Source organism: Cervus canadensis, chromosome 29, assembly GCF_019320065.1.
Source record: "Cervus canadensis isolate Bull #8, Minnesota chromosome 29, ASM1932006v1, whole genome shotgun sequence".
Classification (NCBI taxonomy): Eukaryota; Metazoa; Chordata; class Mammalia; order Artiodactyla; family Cervidae; genus Cervus; species Cervus canadensis.
In genome coordinates this window covers 26,076,379-26,100,358 of record NC_057414.1, presented here as the reverse complement: position 1 = coordinate 26,100,358, position 23,980 = coordinate 26,076,379, and the positions used below count along the sequence as shown (strand labels likewise).

General features: G+C 43.5%; 1 protein-coding gene across 1 annotated transcript; it reads right to left on the bottom strand.

Moving 5' to 3' along the window:
• Positions 1-233: 233 nt before the first annotated feature.
• PANX3 (pannexin 3) lies at positions 234-8,848 on the bottom strand. Its single transcript, XM_043452172.1, has 4 exons — positions 8,449-8,848; positions 7,351-7,493; positions 4,350-4,564; positions 234-2,137 (listed from the first exon to the last, which is right to left on the bottom strand). The coding sequence occupies exons 1-4, from the start codon at positions 8,627-8,629 to the stop codon at positions 1,498-1,500; spliced, it is 1,179 nt and encodes a 392-aa protein (XP_043308107.1). The 5' UTR covers positions 8,630-8,848; the 3' UTR covers positions 234-1,497.
• Between the last annotated feature and the right edge of the window lie 15,132 nt (positions 8,849-23,980).

Below are 23,980 nucleotides of genomic sequence, written 5' to 3'. Positions count from 1 at the left end.
TTTCATTAGAAACACTTCCTTATGATTTATCAAACAGTTCATGCAAAAATCAGAAAATATAAAGATTTTTTAAAATTCATACATCTGCCACACAAGATGAATCACTTTTAACACGTTTAATTTTTTAAATTGAAGTATAGTTGATTTACAATATATTAGTTTCAGGTTTACAGCATAGTGATTCAGTATTTTTGCAGATTATACTTCATTTAAAGTTATTACAAGATAATGGCTGTGATTTCCTGTGTTATACAATACATCCTTGTTCTTATCTGTTTCATATGTAGTAATTTGTATGTTTCATATTTTAATGCATATTTACATAGGTTAGAAGATACTGAATATAATATTTCCTCTTTTGTTCACTTACCACTGTTATAGTCATTTTGTAGTGTTATTGCAACTTCTGTATAAATGTAACTTTAGATGGCTGCTTAATATTCCAGTTGTGGTGTAATAATTTTACATAATTATTTATTTCCATATTTGACTTTTTTTCGTTTCAAATTAGTTTAAGGGTTTCAGTTTCACTCCTCATTTTGAAGTGAAAGTGAAAGTTAAAATCGCTCAGTCCTGCCCGACTCCTTGTGACCCTGTGGACTGTGTAGTCCAATAGATTCTATGTATTTCTCACATGCTTCTTTGCCTTTTAGTTCATCTAGTTCTGAAGGGTTACCAAGTGTCATCTTGATCAGTCAACCATCTTCATAACAAGATTTGTTGATACACCCTGGATTTTCTGCTAGAGCTTCATTCATTTCAATTATTTCTCCTGATGGAGAAGAATAGAACTCTCTAGCAGCTTTTATGCTTTCCAAAGCACCAGAGTCCTCTCGTTCAATTTTTTCCCAACTTCAGGCCGACTACAGCAAAAACACCTCCCAAAGCTTCTTGTTCCCTATGTATTCAGAAGAATATTTATTTATTAGTGCCTATGATGACACAAACTTTAGGTAACTTATTTAAGTGGAAAACACAAATACATGGGCTATATTAATACAGTGTAATAAGTTTTATCTCAGAGGTAGGTATCAGATGATATGGCAACACTCAGTTGGGGGAGGAGCGTGGAGATGGGGATGTCTTCTTGAAGGAGGAGACCCTGGGCAGACTTTGAAGGAGAGCATGGTAAACTGTTTATCCTAAAAGGCCATGGAGTAAATACAGTGGGGAAAACCTGCCTCCATGAATAGCCTATAGAACTTTCTCCTTTTTTTACAATGTCTAAACTTCTAGTTTCAGTGTTCTTCTTGTCTTCATATTATGCTCTAGACCTTATATATATATATTTTATTCTTCAGCTCCAACTTTCAGATGTTTCCATATGATGATTTTATCTTCTCATCTTTGGGATAACATAATATAGGATGTTCGACTCAGCTAAATCCAAGCTTAGCAATCCTAATATGGGTGTTTTTGTATATTACTGCATGAGGCTTGTGAAAAAGGGGAGAGATTTTTACTCTCCATAGGACTTCTTGCTTCACAGTTTCTTAACTAAGGATTTTCATCACACATCCCATGGGTGAGATGTTTAGGTTTTGAGGGTTCTAAGCCAGCCAATAAAGTCATGAAATCAACCACGGTGTCAATGTTGTGCTTCTGGGTGGCTGTGTCCTTCAGCTCACAAAGGACACTCAACCAGCTAAAAGAGATGAGCTCAGAGATGTTGGCTCGGAGGAAAAGAAGGATCACATTGAGGTCATTGATGGGACAGCCCAGCATTTTTCTGCTGAGGAGATCAAAAGCTGGGAGCATCTCGTAGATGGAGAGGAGCCGCTTGTCCCACCGGCAGAGCCGTGTGAGGTTGTATAGTATCACTGGAACCAACAGGGTGTAGATGGCTACGCTGGCGAGACTGACAATCTGGAAGACAGACAAAGAGGTCAGCCTGCATGTGATGAGGTCAGGGATGTGGGTCTCATCATGTAGCAGCCCTGTCTTGATGGAACAGCTGAATTCCTCTTGGAAGAAGACGTCCAGGTGAAAGTGGCCCAGGTACAGGTAGGTGGCGGAGGTGAAGAGGAGCAAGAGGGCATTCCTTAGGAGGTAGGTGGCCACTAGTGAGTGTGAGCGCTGCTTACAGGCCAGGTACCGCTCCAGCAAGGGGAATTCAAAGTACCGTTCTTTCCGAGCCCTGGGCAGGGGAAGAAAGTGGCCAAGGTTAGGAAGAAGCATTTAAAACTATATCCTTAGGGGGCTTCCCTGGTGGCTCAGTGGTAAAGAATCCACCTGCCAATGCAAGAGACATGGGTTCAATCCCTGGTTTAGGAAGCTCCCACATGCCGAGGAACAACTAAGCCCCTATGCCACAACTACTGAGCCTGTGTTCTAGAGCCTTGGAGCTGCGACTACTGAACCCACGTGTTGCAGCTACTGAAGCCCATGTTCCCTAGAGCCTGTTCTCCACAACAAGAGAATCCAATGAAGTGAGAAGCCTGTGCATCACAACTAGAGAGTTGCTGCTGCTTGTCACAACTAGAGAAAAGCCCATGAAGCAACGAAGACCTGGCACAAAAAAAAAAAAAAAAAAAAATCACCTATATCCTGATGTACTTCTCTGGTTGCCCAGTGGTTAATACTCCATGCTTCTGATGCAGGGGTCCTGGGTTCAATCCCCGGCTGGGGAACTAGATCCCACGTGCCGCAACCAAGACACAGCACAGTCAAATAAATAAAATTTAACACAAAATTAAAAACAAAGAAACTATATCCTGAGATCTGCATGGGGGAAGTAACAGAGTCTGTGTATCCAGCATGGTATTCTTGGCTCACAGGAACATCTGTCTTTTTTGAGCATAACCATGAGTGTATCTTAATTCTCCAAGTTATGAATGCAATGCAGTAAACCCAGTGAATGATCAGTGAGTAATAAATGACCAATCACTCTGAATTTCTTCCCAGCAGGGCAGACTAAATCTCTAAGCTGAAACAGGAGTCTTAGGAAGCACTGATTTATTAAATTAGCATAGGTCTGGGATTCTAAATTACCATGTTCTAGTTTTTAGTCTGTTTGTGTGTGATTTTTAGGCCAGTTCATTCATTTTATAAAAATAAGTGTGCTTACAAGTGTTTGTTGAGAGTTGTATTTAGGTATATGTAATCCAGTCTCTGCTCTGAAGAAGCTTACAGTCTGGCTTTCAGGGAAAGGGTGGATGAGACATGCAAATATGAAATGAAAATAATGCTTGATTTGTTGCTAAAAGGATGGATACAAACCACAGCAGTTGTAAAAGGAGACAGACCATGGTGTGAGCTGGAGTATTCAGAAACATCTATGGAGAGTATTGTTTTAGATTGATCTTCCAAAGGTAGATAGGGTTCAGAAAACTAGACAGGGGAGGAGCTTTTTTCAGAGGAGAGAAATGTGCACAAACTAGGGTTTCAAATCTTAGCGCAACTGTGCCTGCCCTGGCCACCCAAATTGAAACTGTGCCTCCCTCCACCTCCCAGTTTTCCTGAATCCCTTACCCTGGCTCAGTTCTCTTTATAGCACTTATCTTTTACCATATAATTTAATTGTGTGTTATGCTCATTCGTTGTCTGGTTACCCTCAATACAATATTACCCGTTCCTCATTCAATGCACATGTACACACACCTCTCCACAGCACCCAGAGCTGTGTCTGGTGCTCCATAAATGTCAGATGAGTGCTTAAATGAATGAATGGCTTGTTCGGGAGAAAGGAAGACTGCCCAGGGGGCGTGGAAGGTTTCTGTTACTTGGAAGTTTGAGAGAAGCTTGACAAAGTAGTTGATGACAGTGTGTGGAGGGCCTAGGAAAAATATTTGGGAGAACTCGGATCTTTTTTCCTGCAGGCCTGGGAGGAGCCATTCAAGGTTCTGAAAAAGTGGTCTTTTAGGACTTCTCTAGTAGTCCAGTGGTTAAGAATCTTATCTGCCAATGCAGGGGACATGGGTTTGATCCCTGGTCCAGGAAGATTCCACGTGCCATGGGGCAAATAAGCCCTTGTGCCTCAATTACTGAGCTCGCTTGCCCACTGTAGAGCCTGTGCTCCGCAACGAGGACCACTGCAATGAGAAGCCTGCTCGCTGTGCAGCCAAAAATGAAAATAAATGAATAATTAAAAAATCCTCAGGAGAGATTTTTTAAAAAGTGGTCTTTTAGAGGTTAACCCCTTTGTGCCACTTTGGGTTCACCTGTAAACTGGAGGCACACCCCTTTTCCCTCTGCTAGTATAGAGAGGATAGCATGTTAATGAGGTGATGTGTTAAGTACTTTGAATTCTAGAGAAGGGTGGCACAGAGGAGAGTTTTAAGATTACCCTGCAAGGTACCATTTTAGTGCTTGACGGAGTCTTTCGGAAAGGAGTGGAGGAGACAACTCACTTCTCCAGCTCTTCCCAGAACACATCAGGGTCCGAGCTCTCCTGTCGGATCTTCAGCATGTGCTGCACCAGGCGGATGGCGCGGTTGTAGGACTTGTCCAGCTCGCTAATGATGAACAGCAGGTCTGAGCTGAGGGCCGGCACGGCTGCATACTGCCACAGCAGAACCGGCAGGTACATGGCCACGGCCAGGGCCAGCAGTGAGTAGGGGAGGGCCTGCAGGGTGAGAGAAAGCTGAGGAGGGCAGCCCAGGGTTGCCCAGACCTTGCAGCCTTGCAGAGAGCGTGCTGAGGGAGGGATCTCATTCGCTGATTCCTGCCTCGGAAGGGGAAGGTAGAGAGAGACAGAGAGACAGACAGACAGAGACTGGAAGGAAGGGAGGAAGGGAAGAGAAAGAGCGCTAGCTGCCTGTTCCCACTCCCCATGCACGTTATCCTGGGTAGCCACCTAGAGGTCATGGCCATGGTCATTATGGCAGTCTAGGGGAGAGCACCTCATTCTCAGTCTTCCACCTTTCTCGCTCTGACCACTCCAGATTCTTAACATCAGACATCCAGAGTTCACTAGCTTTCAAAATGCTGCCGGGTGCCCTGACATGACTTTTATTTAGACTCTCCAGAGAGGAAGTCAGAGCCCATTTCCTCCATGTAGTCTGCCCACCATCCTTCCCCCACCCCTGCTCGCCCCACCCCCATATGCAGTGGCTTTTTTTCTTCTCTGGATTCTTGGTAAGACCAAACTACATATCAGGCACTGTCTTGGATTCCCTGGGTGCTGTGTCTGGCCTCTGAGTGTGGAAGCTGGTGTCGAGGTGTGTATAAATTTGGTGTTCTTCTTTATAATGTTTGCTCCCTGAGATGAAGGCTTTTTCCTTATGGTTCCTTTTCACCCTCACCACACCTAACAGGTTAGGCCCACTATTTTGCACACAGTAAAAACTCTACTTATAGAGACTTAGTTAAGGACTTGTGTGCTGGGTACTGAATATGCATTTTTCATTCAGGGTCAGGTACTATCAGTATTTCTATTTTATAGACCAAGAAATTGAAGCCTGAAAATGTTGAGAAACCCCCACAGGGTTATGTGTCTAGTAGGTGAGTGAACAGGATTTGGATCCAGGCAGTTTGATTTTGGAGTTTAATCCCTTAATAAATGGGCTTCCCAGGTGGCTCAGATGGTAAAGAATCTGCCTGCAGAGTAGATGTGGGTTCAATCTCTGGTCAGGAAGATCCCCTGGAGAAGGGAACTGCTACCCACTCCAGTATTCTTGCCTGGGAAATCCCATGGATGGAGGAGCTTGGCGGGCTACAGTCCATGAGGTTATAAACAGTTGGACATGACTGAGAAAATAACACACACCTTTAATAAATACTTGACTATAGCTTCTCCAAACTATAGTTTGAAGAAAAAGAGGGAGGGTGCATATTTTGTTGTGTGTGTGTCTTTGAACTAAATGAGAGACAGGTTAGAAAAGTCATATTAGGCCACGAGAAAAAATGGGAACATTTCACTCCTGTCTAAGAAATCATATTTCTTGAAAATGAACTCTTCACCCTAGAGCTTCTGTTTCAATAGGTTTAAAGTGGAGCCAGAGAATATGGGCTTAAAGAGCTCTCAGGACATTTCGTGATTGACAATTTGATTCTTTTCTGAAATGTAGATCCCCGCTGCAGTACTTTGAACTTGCTACTGTCTAGATCCTGCTTGAATACTTCCAGAGACAGACACCTCGTGAACTCTTTCTATGAAGTCTCTGTTTTTTTTTTTTTTTTTTATTAAACTTTTTATTTTATATTGGAGTATAGCCAATTAACAATGTCATTATAGTTTTAGGTGGACAGCAAAGGGACTCAGCCATACACATACATGTATCCATTCTCTCCTAAACTCCTCTCCTATCCAGACTGCCGCATAATGAGCAGAGTTCCCTGTGCTATACAGTAGGTCCTGGTCGGTTATCCGTTTTAAATATGGCAGTGTGTACACGTCGCTCTTAAACTATCCCTTCCCCTATCGTTCCCCCCTGGTAAAATCTCTGGTTTTGTCTGGGTCCTAGAACTGTGGCATTTTGAGGTGTAAAGTGTTATAACTGTCATAAGCTGTAAATTGTCATAACTAGAAAATGCTATGAGTGACCTCTGTTTAAAACTGTAAGTTTTACATACATATTACTTCTGCTCCCTCATGAAACCTCACTAGAATGACAATAAAGGGATGCCCCCATAATCCTATAAGGACAAGGAAAATAGGAGAGGAGATAAGAGTGGCAGAGTGTTGAAATCTGGGAAGCAGTTGTGTAATAGAGGGTACCAGCCTGCAGAGAGGATGCGGTGTTGAGGTGGGGGCCACAAACTGCTTTTCACCACACACAGAAGCAGAAAGGCTCAGGAATGGGAGATAACCAGATATGTCTGAAAGTGGGGATGCAAGTGGAGCTGGAAACAGGAATACTGAGAAAACAGATCCGCAGGTCCTTTCTGAAACATGATGCCCTCAGCCAACCACCCTTATGGCTTATTCTTTGGAAATGTTAAATCAGACAGATTCTGCACTTGGGTCCATTGAGGGCAGGGGGCCATACTGAGAATGGGGGCAGGGGGCAGTGAACTGTGTAAGTACTGGATGCTGACACCCACAATTGAGTTCTAAGAGAGTTGGCAGACAAGCTTGATGCCAACTGTCTGCTGCCCCCTCTGCACAAGTTAGGGACTGACTGATTCTTCTTGGGAAAACGGACCAGTCCAGAATATCAGACTGCAGCTGTTATCAGCTGATATTTGAGGTTTTCCTAATGAAATGGCCCAAAGGGATCCCTTTAAACTGACTGCTCCAACCCGAGGCAGTCAGATAGAAGCGGGTGAGCAACTATGACCAGATACTTGAAGAATGTCTGAAACATGAAAGTGAATGACCAAAATAAAATGGCAGGGGCAGGCAAGGAGAGAACTTAATGACTCAGTTCCTCCCCCTCCATCCAGCTGGTAGAGCCCCAGCCACTTTACCTTGTGAGGCCAGAGGGATTTTGTCTTGGAGTGGCCAGACTCATCCTGTTCGTGGTGAACCAGGGAGTCCCAGCAGGAACTGTCCACGTAGGCAGCCTGCCGGATGCTGAAGTTACTGGGACAAAAGCAGCTGATGGGAGACCCTGAAACAGGAACAAAACTTGAGGCAGCCCTGGGTAGGGGTGGAGGAACAGGGAGCTGGGGGACAATCAGATGAGAGCTTTCCAGGGGTCACTTCCAGAACTCTGACCATCTCTGTATCTGTCAGGCACTGTCTTCTTCCCAGGCCCTAGCTTTCTGGGTGAATGAAGAAATAAGGCGAGGCTGACACACCTCCCTGGGGAAGGTCGGGAGCTCACTACGCAACCAGAAAAGAGAGCCAGAAATTCCAGATCTGAGGGACTCCCCTGCTGGCCCAGTGGCTAAGACTCTGTGCTCCCAATACAGGGGCCCAGGTTCAATCCCTGGTCAGGGAATTAGACCTCACATGCTGCAACTGAGACCTGGCACAGCCAAATAACTAAAGAAATATTAAGAAGAACAAATCCCGATTCTGAGAAAGCTCACGTTGTCTTTAATAGAGGTGGCAGATTGGCTGAGTTAATCTAGCACCTAGACCACTGGGTATATGTATTTGTTAATGTTTGTGCACAGGGCTGGGGTTCTTGAAGATGAAAGAGTGGATTTATTGAGCACCTGTCATGCTGTCAGGCTGTCAGGCACTTAACGTGTTCTCAAGTCAATAATCCAGGAGGTGGGGAATAAGAAGAGGCCCCAAGAAGATAAGAGATTTATCTAAAGCCTAATTAAAACCTTTAGAGGCCCTGAAAAGACAATATGATTCTAATGTCTTTCGTCCACATGAAAATCAAAATAAAACTAATTATTACGATGACTTAAAGCATACTGGAATTAAGGCTATTTTTTATTACAAAATTTTGGAACTGACTTTCACAGTTTTTTGGCAGCTCAGCTTTGCTGGCATCCTAAACAGATGCGTAATCTGCCTTTTGGGTGATGCCCGGCCCGAGTCATGTGATCTAGACAGTGTGGGGGCTGTCTTGCTTCAGGGCCCACTGGGGCTTGGAAGCCACTTACCGGAGGAGAACTCCTGGGCAAAGGCCAGTGACACCAGCAGCAGGGGGAAGCCCACGGCTACGAACTTGACCATTCGGTCCAGGGGAAGCTCCAGGCGCAGTCCTTTGAGGCGGGGGCCCTTGCGGTCGGGCAGCAGGGCATCCGAGAGCATGTACTCTGCAGCTGTGTGTGCAAGTGACATGCTGCTGTCGAGCTTGGGCCCAGGGTCAGCAGAAGGGGTTCCTGGAGAGTGGGGTCCCGAAGAGTGAAGTCCTGGTTGGTGGCAGCTTCAGGGAGCCGGCTTTCAGCAGACGGCGCCTGCAGCCTGGGCCTCACGAGTATCTGTGTGAGGAGCGGGCACTGGTTCTCTAAATAACTGGCCAAGCCCTGAGCCTGGTAATTAGAGGGAGGCATCGCCCAGTGGTCGTTACTGGAGGAGGGTCGGGTGTCGGCTGGGGCTGGTGCCAGGCCGCCCTCTGGACCGTCAAAGACAGACACAGTCCCGTGGCTTTAAGCTGCCCTCTCATTAATCAAGTATTTTTGGTGGGGTGGGGGAGAGGAGGAGGGCTGTCGAGCAGGCCCCCCGTGTAATTGGTGTGGAATCTGGGTGTAGATTGCTTAAATGTGTGGAAGGCCCTCATTTTGTGGTTTGGGGTGGGAATGGAGCCCCCAGGATTCTGCTAGGGTTGCTGCTCCTACATAGTATTCTCTGTCCCAGTGATGATTTTTGCTTCGGGCCCAGGCTTTTTCCCAGAAACTGATCTGTTTTTGGCATCACATCCCCTGCCCTGCCTGTGGTCTTTTTCTAAAATGTTTCAACCACGTATTTACAATTTCCTCATGTTTACATTTTTTTAAAGATCCCGTTAGTTCTCTAGAAAGCTGAGGGATGGGTGGCAGTGTTGACGTGCAGAGAGAACATGACTTGTGAAATCTGGAGGGAAAGTCTTCACTGGACACCCAGCAGCACTGTTCTTTTTATTTTATTTTTATTGAGTGCCTGCAGGGAATCACTTTTGGCTCAGTATTCTCATCTATCAAATGGTACTATATTGGTTGTGAAAAATTATGAAGATTGATGAAGAGTATTGTATGGGAAGATGCATTGTAAACTGTAAAATGTAGTGCAAGTGTCTACGTTTTATTTATTTATGTAAAATTTGTTATTTAGCTGCACTGGGTCTTCGTTGTTGCACGTGGGTTTTTCTCTAGTTGTGGCGAGGAGGGGCCACTCTAGTTGTGGTGCTTGGGCTTCTCCTTGTGGCGGCTTCTCTTGTTGCGGAGCACAGGCTCTAGGGGCATGGGCTTTAGTAGTTGCCCCTTGGCACCTGGGATCTTCCTGGACCAGGGATTGAACCCAGGTCCCCTGCATGGGCAGGCAGATTCTTAACTACTAGACCACCAGGGAAGTCCAACTCTTACTTTAATTTGGTGGGGTTGGATGGGTAGTTGGAAAAGCAAACACTGGCACCTATGGTAATTGTTGAGGCAGTCTGAATGCAGGTTGGAAGAGAATTTCCAGACACAGAGCATTTCAGAAGGGAGTGAGTTTATTAAGAACAAAGAGCAGAGATAAAGTGGGCACTGTGAGCACAGTGGGCTGACATTCTGACAGACCAGGGAAAGCCGACAGTTTTCATGGGTTAATAGCCGATTTTTATAGCTTCAAGACAAAGAAAATTCCTGCTGGAAGGTTGGTGTGAGGTGATTGGTTGGGGCGCTATAGGGTGTTTACTGGAGTGGGCATCTTTGCCTAATTGGGAGCCAGGAAGCTTGTTAGTGATGGTCAGCGGGCTTTTGACAAGGCTACAGAGGGGCTCAGTCAGCGTCAGAGGTGACCTTCGTTCTGGGCTCCGCTTCCGTGGCCTTGGTGTAAAGCTTCGCACCTGTGGCCTTTGGGGCAGGACTCAACAGTAATCACTCTAGTACCGCCCTTAGACTTGGCAAGAGAGGCCTTGACCTTGGCTTTCAGGCTGGTCCCCTTTGGTTGTGGCCTTCCCACAGGCAAGGAGTGTATGGGGCCACGGGGATGTGCCTGTTCAGAGCCCATGCCTCTGCTCTAGACCATTCTTCTCACACCTGATGTGCTGTCATTACCTGCTGTGATGGCCCCCGTCTGCCTCTGGGGCCCCTGCAGGCCTTTTCCTCAGGTACACCATCCCATCAGCAGATTACGCTGCTGGCGTGCACCCCCTCACTGAAGGGGCGTGGATGGAATTTAGAAGTCCTGGGTGTGTCCACACGTGCAACTGTGAGGCTTCTTGCAAGGTGGGACTTAGTTGGGTGGGGGAGATGGGACCTGAGCAGATTGCTTATGTAATTATTTTTTTTTCCTTTGGCTGTGCTGTGAGGCTTGCGGGATTCTAGTTCCCCAGCCAGGGATCAAACCCAGGCCCCCGGCAGTGGAAGCACAGAGTCCTAAGCACTGGACCGCCAGGGAATTCCCAGGTACCTGGGCAGTTTGAGGATTCTCAATTTGAATCTGACATTCCTGATCATTGTGAAGGGCTGTGTGTGTGTGAGTGTGTGTGTGTGTCAAGGTAGGCAGATAGAGCATATTTTATTTAAGTTTGCTAACTTGATTTATAACTTCTGATCTGGCCCCAGCTCCTTCAGCCGCACCAGTTCCAAGGCTGTGGTTGTGAAGAAGATTGAGACCCGCGATGGGAAGCTGGTGTCTGAGTCCTCTGATGTCCTGTCCAAGTGAAAGGCTCCTGTGGTCCCTCCCAGCCTTCCCCCGCTCACTGGCTCCTGCAGATAGAGTTGTGCGGGGGAGCATGTGCATGGGAGATCTGAGGTTTCGCCCCTGTCCTCTGCCCACACCTGGGGGGAGTCGACTGCCTGGGGTTGCCCCTTTTGCCCATGACCCCAACTAAAAGCCAACGTAAGCGTCTTTTTCAGAATAAATCCAATTCGAGTATCTTTTTTTAGAATAAAGCTTCAGTTGGCTCTGCCAACCCTCTAAAAAAAAAAAAAATAACTTCTGATCTTTTAGATACATGGCATGTGGGCTGGCATTACCTCTCTCCATCCCCAGGCTAGAGACCAACTCTGATTCAGAGCTGCCCTGTGTGTACTAACTATGGATCCCGACCTAGGAGCTGGAGAAAGGGTCCTTTATTTCTGTTCCTCATCAGCCTCTCCACACTATGTGTTTTTGCCAAATGTATTTTTGCCAAACATTATTGATTTGTATGAATGCATTTTCTTTTGCCTTTTAAAAATACTTTACATTTCAAAAATAGATAGCCAATGGGAATTTGCTCTATGACTCAGGAAGCGCAAACCAGAGCTCAGTAACAATCTAGAGGGGTGGGATGGGGAAGGAGGTGGGAGGGGTGTTCAAGTGGGAGGGGACATGGGTAAACCTATGGCTGATTCATGTTGATGTTTGGTAGAAATCAATGCAATGCTGTAATGCAATTATCCTTCAATTAACAATAAATAAATTAAAAAATAGTTTACATTTCAATGGCATATATAATATATATTAATATACACATATCCTGTATATTTTCATTTGATCAAGACATAGAACCTCAGTTAACACCCCAAAAGTCACCTTTGTGCTCTTTTCCACTAATCATCATTTCCCAAGAGGAAACCATTATCCCAATTTCTAATAGCATAGATTAATTTTGCCTTCCTTATGCTTTATAGAAATGGAATCATGGGTGTGTATGCTTCTATGTTTGGCCTCTATTGCTTTACATGATATCTAGGAGAATCTATTTTATTGCCTGATTTTATGTTCTGTGTAAGTGGAATCATATGTGTGTATTTTTTGTGTGTGTCTGGATTCTCTGCTCAACATATTTCTGAGGTTCATCCACATTATTGTTTGTGTCAGATTCCCATTCCTCTTTATTGCACAGAAATACAACAACTTGTTTGTTCATTCACCAGTCAATGGACATTTGAGTTTCTCATTTCTGGTTCTTATAAAATAATGCTACTGTAAACATTCTAATTCTTGGTGTCTTGTGGGGAATATATGTATGCATTTCTGTTGGTTATATACCGATGAGAACTGGTATATTGGAATTGCTGGGTCATAATGCTTTGCATATATTTGCTTTCAAGTGATTGCTTTTATTTACATTTTCATCAATAGTTTGATGGAAGTCCTATTTGTGAAAGCCCTATTTGCTACATATCCTTATGTTTTTGCAATTAAAAATGTTTGGCCATTTTGGAAGGTGTGTAATAACATTGAATTGGGGTTTATCTTGCATCTCTCTGATGTTGAATGAAGTTGGTCACTTTGACCATTTGGAAATTTTCTTTTCTGAAGTATATGTTTAAGCCTTTTGCCTGATTTTTTCTTGGGCTGAATTTCTCTTTACATTCCATATGTGAGACCATCATCAGATATTTGTTATATTTTTACCTTCTGGGAGTCTCAGTTCCTTGTTGGGTGTTGGCAGGAGGCCTTAGTTCCTCAATAGGTAGACCTCTCCCTGCCTCCCAACCTCTCTCAGAGAGAGAAAAGAGGGAGCCACCATGCCTTTAATGACCTAACCTCTGAAGCTGGATTTATACTTCTATTATTTTTCCTATTCAATAAAAGGTAGTCATGAAATCCAGCATGTTAAAGGTGATGGGAATTGGGCTCCATATTTTGAAGGGAGTGTCAAAAGATTTGTGGAATATTTTAGGCCATGATTCCTGAGGAAAATTTTTTTTCATCCAAATTGTCAAATTTTTTCATCCAAATTGTCAAATTTACTTGCATACGATTATTCACAATATTCTCTTATCATATTGTACTACTATCTTATTTTGGAAAAAAATCTTAAAAATACAGCAAAGTTGAAAGAATTTTACTGTGAACATCTGTAATAGTTAATTCTATCAATAGCATTTTACTTGGCTTGCTTTGTTAGTTATCTGTTTAACTATCCACTCCTCTGAAGTGTTAGTCACTCAGTCATGCCTGACTCTTTGTGACCCCATGAACTGTAGTCTGCTAGGCTCCTCGCCATGGGATTCTCCAGGCAAGAATACTGGAGTGGGTTGCCATTTCCCCCTCTGGGGGATCTTCCCGACCCAGGGATCGAACCCGGCTCTCCTACACTGCAGGCAGATTCTGTATCATTTAGCCACCAGGGAAGCCCTTCCACCCCTCTATCCATCCATAAACCATTTAACATTTTTTGGATTCACTTCAAAGTAAATTGCAAATATTGATATACTTCTCCCTAAATACTTCAGCATGCACATCACTAACTGTACTTCAATATTGGCTTATAGTTTATTTCTCTTAAGGTAAAACTTATGTGCAATAAAACGCACAAAACTTCAGTATGCATACATAGATTCTGACAGATGCAAACACCTGTGTAATTCACACCTCCTCGGGACTAGGACATCATCACTCCAGAAAATTCCCTCTTTTTCTTTTTTTAGAGGCCCTGGTTTTCTGATGAAAATCTCCACACTTTCATCTAACTCATTAATCTTCTATTTTCTTTCTAATTAATTAATTAATTAATTGCCATGCCACTTGGCTTGTGGGATCCTAGTTCCCTGACCAGGGATTGAACCTGGGTCCTGGGCAGTGAAGCACAGAGTCCTAACGACTGGACTGCCAGGGAATTTCCATCTTCTATTTTCTTAATCATATTGATCAGAGTTATTTTAAAATCCTTATTGCTAACTCCAGGATTGGAGTAATCCACAGATCTGCTCCTATTATCTACTTTTTGCAAAGATTACTGTTTGGAATTTGCACTGTGTGATGAACACTGGGGCTAAAGGACCATAAGGACCAGAGATGCTCTGGGTGATGCTTTCAGCAAAGACGGTCCCCCTTTCTCCCATCAGGTATACAGGGCGAGGAGCTGACCCCGAGCCCCGTCAGAGTCTGAGCGGAATTAGGTCTGTGCTGGAGTTGAGTGAGACTCAGTATACGTTTAGTTTTCCCTGTTCTGGGAGTCTGATCGTTCTAGGATTTTGACTGAGCCTATGGCTCAGACGGTAAGGAATCTGCCTGCAGTGCAGAAGACCTGGGTTTGATCCCTGGGTTGGGAAGATCCCCTGGAGGAGGGCATGGCAACCCACTCCAGTATTCTTGCCTGGAGAATCCCCATGGACAGAGGAGCCTGGTGGGTTGCAGTCCATGGGATCGCACAGAGTCAGACACGACTCAGCGACTAAGCCCAGCACACACAGCACAGTTGAATCTTTTTCTCCTTAAGCTTTGAAAGACTGTGAAAGGGTCTATTTTCCTCTTCAGAGGATTTCAGTTTAGCTCGTTAGCCTCCTGCTGCATTTAGCCTCCAATATGGCTAGCGCTTTGAACAAGAGACTGCCTTGGTGAGTCTGAACAGTGACTTTAATGTGGGACTCTTCTCTTTGCAGTGTATTTGTTTCCTAATTAGCACAGAGTGGAGGAGATTTCATTTTGTATTTTAGAGGCTTTTAGTCAAGTCCACACCTCCCCAGCACTCAGGAAATGTCCTGCAGGGAAGACTGGGCATGCATTTGAAGTTTCTCAAATTTCCAGTTGTTCACTCCACCCTTGTAACAACCACTAAAAGCTTTGATGGTTCATTTTTTCCCTGACAGAGGGCCTCTGCTTGGACCAAGACCAACGGGTGAGTTGGCACCCAGAAGCAGAAAATTCCTCCAAGGGAAAACTTGCAGGACATTGTTTTCTTACCCTAAATGGTTCTACCCCCTGTGGAATTTAACTTCATCTTGTCTTCATTCCTTCCACAGCTTCCTGATTTCCACAAAACATACTTTTTGTAATCAACACAGCCTTTTGTATTTGTTGCTGCAGAAGCATTTGCCTGCTATGACATATTGCACTGCAAAGTCTGTCCATGATAATTTTAATACACTAAAGTGATTTTGTGTTTTATGTTTTACTGTTTTTTACTTTTTAAAACTCAGCTATGTACCTCTCAAGTCCATCCACATTGCTACATACACAGATATAATGAATTGTTTCTACTGCTGCAAAATATTTCATTTTATCTACTTGCTTGCCTGTTGATGAGCATTTATCTTGCCTGTATTCCTTGTACCACACATCATGCACATTTTCCCTTATAGTTCCATGGAAGAATTCAATTGGGATATACATCAAGGACTAGAATTTCTAGCTTGTAGGGCAGCATATACTTAGCTTGATTTGTTCCTATTCTAGCAGAAAGTGAAAATAGCTCAGTTGTGTCTGACTCTTTGCTGGCCCATGGACTATATAGTCCATGGAATTCTCTAGGCCAGAATACTGGAGTGGGTAGCCTTTCCCTTCTCCAGGGGATCTTCCAACCCAGGGATCAAACCCAGGTCTCCCACATTGCGGGCAGATTCTTTACCAGCTGAGCCACAAGGGAAGCCCAAGAATACTGGAGTGGGTAGCCTATCCCTTCTCCAGGGGATCTTCCCAAGCCAGGAATTGAACCGGGGTCTCCTGCATTGCAGGCAGATTCTTTACCAACTGAGCATCAGGGAAGCCCTAGCTCCATTTAGGTGGTATCATATTGCTCCTAGAATGGCTGTGGTGTGCAAAGTTTCTCATATTCCCACATTTTCACCAAGAGTTGTTGCTGTTGTTCAGTTGCTCTCATGTCTGACTCTTTGGGACCCCATGGACTGCACACGCCAGGCTTCCCTGTCCTTTACCATCTCTCAGAGCTTGCTCAAACTCATGTCAATCCAACCAACTCATCCTCTGTCGTCCCCATCTCCTCCTACCTTCAATCTTTCCCAGCATCAGGGTCTTTTCCAATGAGTCAGTTCTTTGCATCAGGTGTCCAAAGTATTGGAGCTTCAGCTTCAGCATCAGTTCTTCCAATGAATATTCAGGACTGATTTCCTTCAGGATTGACTGGTTTGGTCTCCTTGCAGTCCAGGGGACTCTCAGGAGTCTTGTCCAACATCACAGTTCAAAAACATCAATTCTTCGGCGCTCAGCTTTTTCACATCTGTACATGACTACTGGGAAAACCATAGCTTTGTTAGCACCATCTAATTTGATATTTTTGTCAGTCTGTTGGATGTTAAGCAAGGGTTCTTAAAGTGTGATCTAGGAACCGCTGAGAGTCCTTGAAGCCCTTTTAGGGAGTCTGCAAGGTCAAAACTCTTTTCATACCAATATTGGCATTATCTGATCTTTAACTCTCATTCTTGCATGAATGTAAACTTTTCTGGAGGCTACAAGATATGTGATATTTCAATAGGTTGAATGCAGAGGCAAATATGACATTCCATCTATTTTTAAATTAATATTAAGCTAGAAATTAGAGAGACAGGCAAAACTGCACAGGAGTGTCACTCTTATTACTAAATTTTTGTATTATTTTGGAATATATAGTTACTTTTCACAAAAATATTTATGTTAACATGTAACAGATTTGTTATTCTTGCTTCAAAATAAATAAAGATTTTCAGCTTTAATTTCTAATTTGGTAAATATAAGTTGATGTCTCTCTCATATATAAAAGCTCTTTGTTCCTTGATGCTATTTAAGACGGCAGGGGGATCTTGAGATTAAATGTTTGAGAGCTGTTAGTATAAAACTGGTATAAAGCAGGAACTGATGAGAATACGATGATACACTGGTCATGGGTCAGCATCAGGTGGCCAAAGTATTGGGGCTATTTTAAGGGTAAGACCCTTAAAGTACTGATGAACTTTGTGTCAGAGAAGAAGATCCTCTCCTTTGAGGATGGCTTGTCATAGCTCTACTTCTTGCTTGTATTGGTCATGGCTAAGGGTTACATGCTGACCCATGACCAGTGCATCATCATATTCTTATCAGGTCCTGCTGATAGTTGCAATATTTGTAATGCAGTTGGTTGATTTCAACCATAGACATTGTGCCTTGTATTAACATTGTCCTTTGTGAGTTACTCATCAGTCTTTACTTATTAGCACAGATGACACCACCCTTATGGCAGAAAGAGAAGAGGAAATAAAGAGCCTTTTGATGAAAGTGAAAGAGGAGAGTGAAAAACCAGCTTAAAACTTAACATTCAAAAAACTAAGATCATGACATCTGGTCCCATCACTTCAGGGCAAATAGATGGGGAAACAGTGGAAACAGTGATAGACTTTACTTTCTTGGGCCCCCAAATCACTGCAGATGGTGACTGCAGCCATGAAATTGAAAGATGCTTGCTCCTTGGAAGAAAAGCTTTGACCAGCCTAGACAGCATATTAAAAAGCAGAGACATTACTTTGCTGCCAAGGTCCATCTAATCAAAGCTATGGTTTTTCCAGTAGTCATGTATGGATGTGAGAGTGGGACTATAAAGAAAAATGAGTGCTGAAGAATTGATGCTTTTGACCTGTGGTGTTGGAGAAGACTCTTGAGAGTCTCTTGGACTGCAAGGAGATCAAACCAGTCCATCCTAAAGGAAATCAGTCCTGAATATTCATTGGAAGGATTGATGCTGAAGCTGAAACTCCAATACTTTGGCCACCTGATGCAAAGAACTGACTCAATGGAAAAAACCCTGATGCTGGGAAAGATTGAAGGCAGGAGGAGAAGGGGACAATAGAGGATGAGATTGCTGGATGGCATCACTGACTCAATAGACATGAGTTTGAGCAAACTCTGGAGATGGTGTAGGACAGGGAAGCCTAGCATGCTGCAGTCCATGGGGTCTCAAAGAGTCGGACACGACTGAGCGACTGAACTGAACTGAATAACAGAGTAGCTGCAGAGAGCCACAAAAGATGAATTTCCGAGGAAAGTAGTAAATGCGAGTGTGAAGTTGAGGATTAAGAAAAGTTGGAGCAGTCAAGACTGGGCGCCCACTGTGGTGTTCCTTGGAAGAGAGAGAGCTGGGCCCCTGGTTGTCTTGTTGATTCCCTGAGAATGAAATCTGTTTCTGTAGAGCCATTTTCTGCAGCCATTCCCTTCTAGGTGGGAGGCCTGTGCCAAGGCCAGGAATGAGCATCTCCCCCATAACTGTTTCACGTGTTTTATTCATCTTACTACTGCTAATGTTTGTTAGGAGTCAGACCAGGTGGGCAGTGTTTCAGAGACCAGCATGGTTAGAGGAAATGGGCAAGGCCTGGAGTTTTTCCTGCCTACAACTTCCTCATATATTTAGAGATAAAAGTTTCTGTTTTATTTCTTGGACATGCATTTCACTTCAGAAATGTAATCTCCTCTTTCCTATAGCCAATTCCAAAATATTCACTAGAACATGATAATGTAAAGCTGACATTATCCCAAATCCATGGAATACAGTGTGGTGTTTTTATATTACTTACTGAATGACAAGTCATGTCCTTATCTATAAAATGAGAAATAAAAATATCAACTGCTATGGTGTGTTATAAGCACAAAATGGGATAATGCATATGGAAATATTTTTTTCAAATGCTCAGTTGCTATAGAAATGTGAATTGTCATTAGGCATCTGGAAATTGACCTTAGTTTTCCCCAGGACTTGAAGCTCTATGATTTAACTCAGCAGGTATCTTCCTACTTTGGGGAGGTTGAAAGTGAAAGTGAAAATGTTAGCCCCCTCAGTCATGTCCGACTCTTTGCAACCCCATCGGATACAGCTTGCCGGCCTCCTCTGTCCATGGGATTTCCCAGGTAAGAATACTGCAGGGGGTGGCCATTCCCTTCTCCAGGGGATCTTTCCGACCCAGGGCTCAAACCTGGGTCTCCAGCATTACGGGCAGATTCTTCACCATCTGAGCTCTCTGGGTTAGTTCCCAGCTAAATTGGAGGACAGCAGCTGGGGTGAGAGCATCACGTGGTGTTTCCTGAGAAACCATCCCCAAAAGGGGGACAGTCTGCAAGCTGCCAGGCCATGTGTTATCAGTGTTAATGAGCTTGACTAATTGAATTTTAATGTGCACAGATGTCAGAGAAGACCATAAGGAAACTGTGTGTTAGGTGCCTGCATGTGGCATGTCTGTAGTGTGGCCAGAGGTAGCCAAAGAAGAAGGAAAAGGATAAAGAACAAGGGATTATAGACACCCACAAAAACATGCATCTTATCACAGCTGAGTATTTGTGAAAATATTGTATATATGCTTGTGGGTATAAGTACTGAAAATAAAAGATGAAGTAGGCTATAGTACTTTGCGTATTTATGCCAATAACTGGATTTACTTTGCATATGAAGTCGAATCCAACAAATTGGTGATTGGGCTTAAGTCCTATGATTGTTCAAAAGCCAGCATCTCTGACTCTAGACCAAAGGCACTGTTCTACTAAAGAAAGATTACATTATATCAACTGAGAGGTTTTTAGCTTGAAAAATCGGGGATTCAGAAAAGTTTTGTAGCTTAAAAAATTGAGCAAATTAGGCTTGGAATGTAGTTTATTCTGAATAAAATAAGGGAGCTAAGAAAAAAAGATGTGCTCAGAGGAGCTCAGGAAAATTCAGGTTAGATGAGGTTAGAAGTAGGTGGAACCAGAAATGGAATATGACACTCACAGATCAAAAGAGAAATGATTCACGTGGGGAACCAAAACCCTCTCGGCTCTGTGCCCTTGGCATTGGGGTCCCGGGAAGTCTGTCCTTGAATTCTTCTTCTCATGCCACATTCTCCCCCTGGAATTGGAGTATGTGGAAATATTAAGGAGAGGCACATAAAAAACCATGGGGACAATATCTACTCTGGGAAAAAATAAAATGGAGCAAGTAGGAAAACATAATCACAGTACATAGTTATGTGCTGAGAAATGAAAATTGTGATGTACCCATATTGAGAGGAGAGGAGAAGTGTACTGAGGGTGGGGATTATAAGAGAACTAAATCCCAATCAAATTGAATTGGCAGTAATTCCCCAAGCAAATAATGATGAAAAAACTGTAGCTACTATTCTAGGCCCTGAATTATGTCTCAATTAGCTGAATCAATAAATAGCATTGTAAGCATATTAGTTAGAAAACCCTGATTTTAATCTTTGCTGTGGGACCCTGGGCAAATTATTTGGCCATTTGAAGTCCAAACATTTTTAGTTACAAATTGGGAATTATTCAGGCTTCTTAAGTAGTGCTAGTGGTAAAGAATCTGCCTGTCAATGCAGGAGAGGCAAGAGATGCCAGTTATATGTCTGGGTCAGGAACATCCCCTGAAGTAGGGAATGACAACCCACTCTAGTCTTCTTGCCTGGAGAATCCCATGGACTGGAGCCTGTCAGGTTCTTTTGTCCAAGGGACTGCAAAGAGTCAGACGTGACTGAGCATGTGCGGACACACACACACACACACACACACACCCAGACACACTTGAAAAATACTGTTTCAATGAATTTAAACTCTTGTGTTATTATTATTATTGTTTACATGTTTCTATCATGGCTCTTAAGCAAGGCACTCATCTCCATCAGCAGTGGCAAAAGACTCAGATTTTCACACAAGCTTTCCAGAAGCATGGATCTTTACTGTTGGGAATCTAAACTGACAGACATCTCTGTGTCTGAGATGTATTTCCTAAAATAAAAATAATTTAAATTCTCGCTACTTTAGTTGCCTAACTTATATAATTAATGCTATTTGCATAATTCAGTAGAGTTTATGCATTCTTTTCACAAGTTTAAATTTTTAATCCTCATAAAAATCTTGGGGGCAGATGGTATTTATTAGCAGGAATTATAATATGCTTTTTTTTTAATTGGTGAGGAAACTCATGTGCAGATAGATGAAGAGAGTTGTTCAAAGTCACAGAACTAAGAGGTGGCTTAAACTTGACCCTGAAAATTCTGTTCTTTTCTCTTGCCTGTAGTTCAGTGGTTCTCAACGGGTGGTCCCCAGACCAGCATCGGCAGCATTGACTGGGAATGTATAAATCCTTGGGCCCCACTCCAGACCTATTGGAAGCTCTGGAGAGGGGGCCTGGCTGTCTGAGTCTTAATAGTTTTTCTAGAGGATTCTGATGCACGTTAACATTTGAGAACCACTGCTCTAGTTTGTGGGCTTCCCAGGTGGAGCTAGTGGGAAAGAACGTGCCTGCCAATGCTGGAGATGTAAGAGACGAGGGTTCTATTCCTGGGTCGGGAAGATTCCCTGAAGGAGGGCACAGCAACCCACGCCGGTATTCTTGCCTGGAATCTCATGAACAAAGGGGCCTTGTGGGCTACAATCCATAGCATCACAAAGAGTCCGAGACGACTGAAGCAACTTAGCATGCAAGCGCACTCTAGTTTGTAGCCTTTTAGCTCCTCACACTTGTATCTCTCAGGCACTTGCTTTACTCTGGATGTCTTATTATCAGCATCACATAGTGAAAAAAGAGGAAAGGTGTATTATTGTTTTCATCTTCTAGGAAACAGAATCTCAAGAAGTTACTCAAGGACTTCCCTGGTGGTCCAGTGGTTAAGAATTCACCTGCCAATGCAGGGGACAGGGATTCGATCCCTGGTCTGGGAAGATCCTATATGCCCTGGGGTACCTAAGCCCATGCTCCACAACTACTGAGACTGCACTCTGGAGCCTGTGCTCTGCAACAAGAGAAGCCATTGCAATGAGAAGCCCATGCACTGCAACTAGAGAGTAACCCCCATTTGCTGCAACTAGCAAATATCTGTGAGCAGCAACAAAGACCCAGTGCAGTCAAAAACATAAATAAATGCACAAATAAAGTTCAAAAAAAGGTTACTCAAATTACTTGAGGTCACACAGCTAGTAAAGGGCAGACCTGGGCATGACCTAGAACCCAGGACTTCTGACACCAGCCCATCCTGTCCTCTCTGTAACATGCTGCTTTGCTATAACTTACTTTTATATACGACTTTATTTTTTCAAGTTAAATAGGTTCATTGAATTTCTGGGGACAAGTGGGATATTATTGCTATATTTCATAAGCATTTTTTAAGGTTTCAAAAGTAAGATATGTGCATGAAGCAAATGAGAAAATATAAGTGGATGAGAAAAAATGAGAATTAAAAACACCATATTTCCTCTGCATTCTTAATTACTTAATGTCTGTCCTTCCTGATATTTTTGTATGGATACATATGCCTTTCTTTTTTCTGAAATGAGATCATATTACATATACTGTTTACAGCTTGCTTTATTGGGTTGCCTTTTAAGATACGTGGTTTTATATGATTCCCTTCCCACTGAACACACACACACACACACACACTCCACTAACAATACCTGCCCCAACCATGCTCCTTCAGGCTTCAGATTACAGTGGTAAAGACAGGGAAATCCACATTGCCTGGTAAGCTTTATACCTTCAACTGTAGTACCAGAATGGCTTTACTTATGCATAACTACAGTTCTGAGTTGTGTCTATTTATTATCCACATTTCAAGATAGGGGCTTTGAAGTTCAGTGAGAGGTTAAGCAAATTTCCCGCTGTCATCCAGCTAGGAAGTGGCAGAGCCAGGGTATGTACTGAGATCACACTAATTCCAAAGTTTATTTTCTGAATACTTAGCAGGGCCATATGATTTGTAATTCAAGTAGGATGCATCAGCTTTGAGAGGGGTGGAGTCTAGAGCATCGTAACAGCCAAAATGGCAGAATAGGGAACTTTCAAAGTCCTTTCATTGACAAAAAGCAACAAACAAAAGTGACAAAAATGTTCAAAATAGACTTTCTTGGAACTCTGGGTACTAACCAAAAGCTTGTAGCAACCAGGGGAACACATGCTCAAAAAAAAAAAAAAAAAAAAAGCTGACTCTCCATAAGAGAGCTTTGTGGCATTGTAACTTATCCTGACTGCATCTCCTGCTCTCAACCCAGTGTGGGCCTTGGAGACAGCAGGCTGTGTTCTTGGTATGTTAAGTACCAGTACTAGAAGGAGCATGACAGACCTTATTCTCCAAGAACTGAGGTTATTCGTTTTGACCTGCCTGGTGCCTCTCTGAAAGATAATAAAAGGGCTTGCCTCTATTTTGCCTGACCTGGTCACCTCCTTCTCCCCACTGGCTGATTGGATTACAGGGAGAAGAGGCTGTGTGTGGAAAATGTTTAAAGGCAAATGTATCCAGGTGGCACAGTGGTAAAGAATCCATCTGCCAACGCAAGAGACGCAAGAGACTTGTGTTCGATCCCTGGGTGGGGAAGATCCCCTGGAGGAGGAAACGGCAACCCACTCAGTATTCTTGCCTGAAAAATTCCGTGGACAGAGGAGCCTGGTGGGCTACAGTCCACCGGGTTGCAAAGAGTCAGACACGACTGAGCGACTGAGCACATATGCACACACGTATTAGTAACTATCACCTGGGGCAAGGAATAACAGTAGGGGCAAACACAAGATTAACCAAGGATATTGGGCAGAATGGCTAGACAGTGATGTGTTTTTGAAAATAAGGGCTTTGAAAAGAGCCCACGTGTTCCTGGCAATTTAGAAGATCACACACATCATTGAGGCTGGGCACATGCTCAGAAAAGACCTGAGAAGAACCGTAGCTCTCACCTCTGGCCGACCTTCAGACAGCATTATTTACAATAGCCCCCCGAATGGAAGCTACCCAAATGTCCACCAACTGTTGTATGGATAAATAATTAAAATGTGATATATCTATACAATGGAATATTATTCAGCCCCCCAAAATGCTGTGGTTATATATGTTATACAACATGGACAGACCTTGACAACATTAAGCTGAG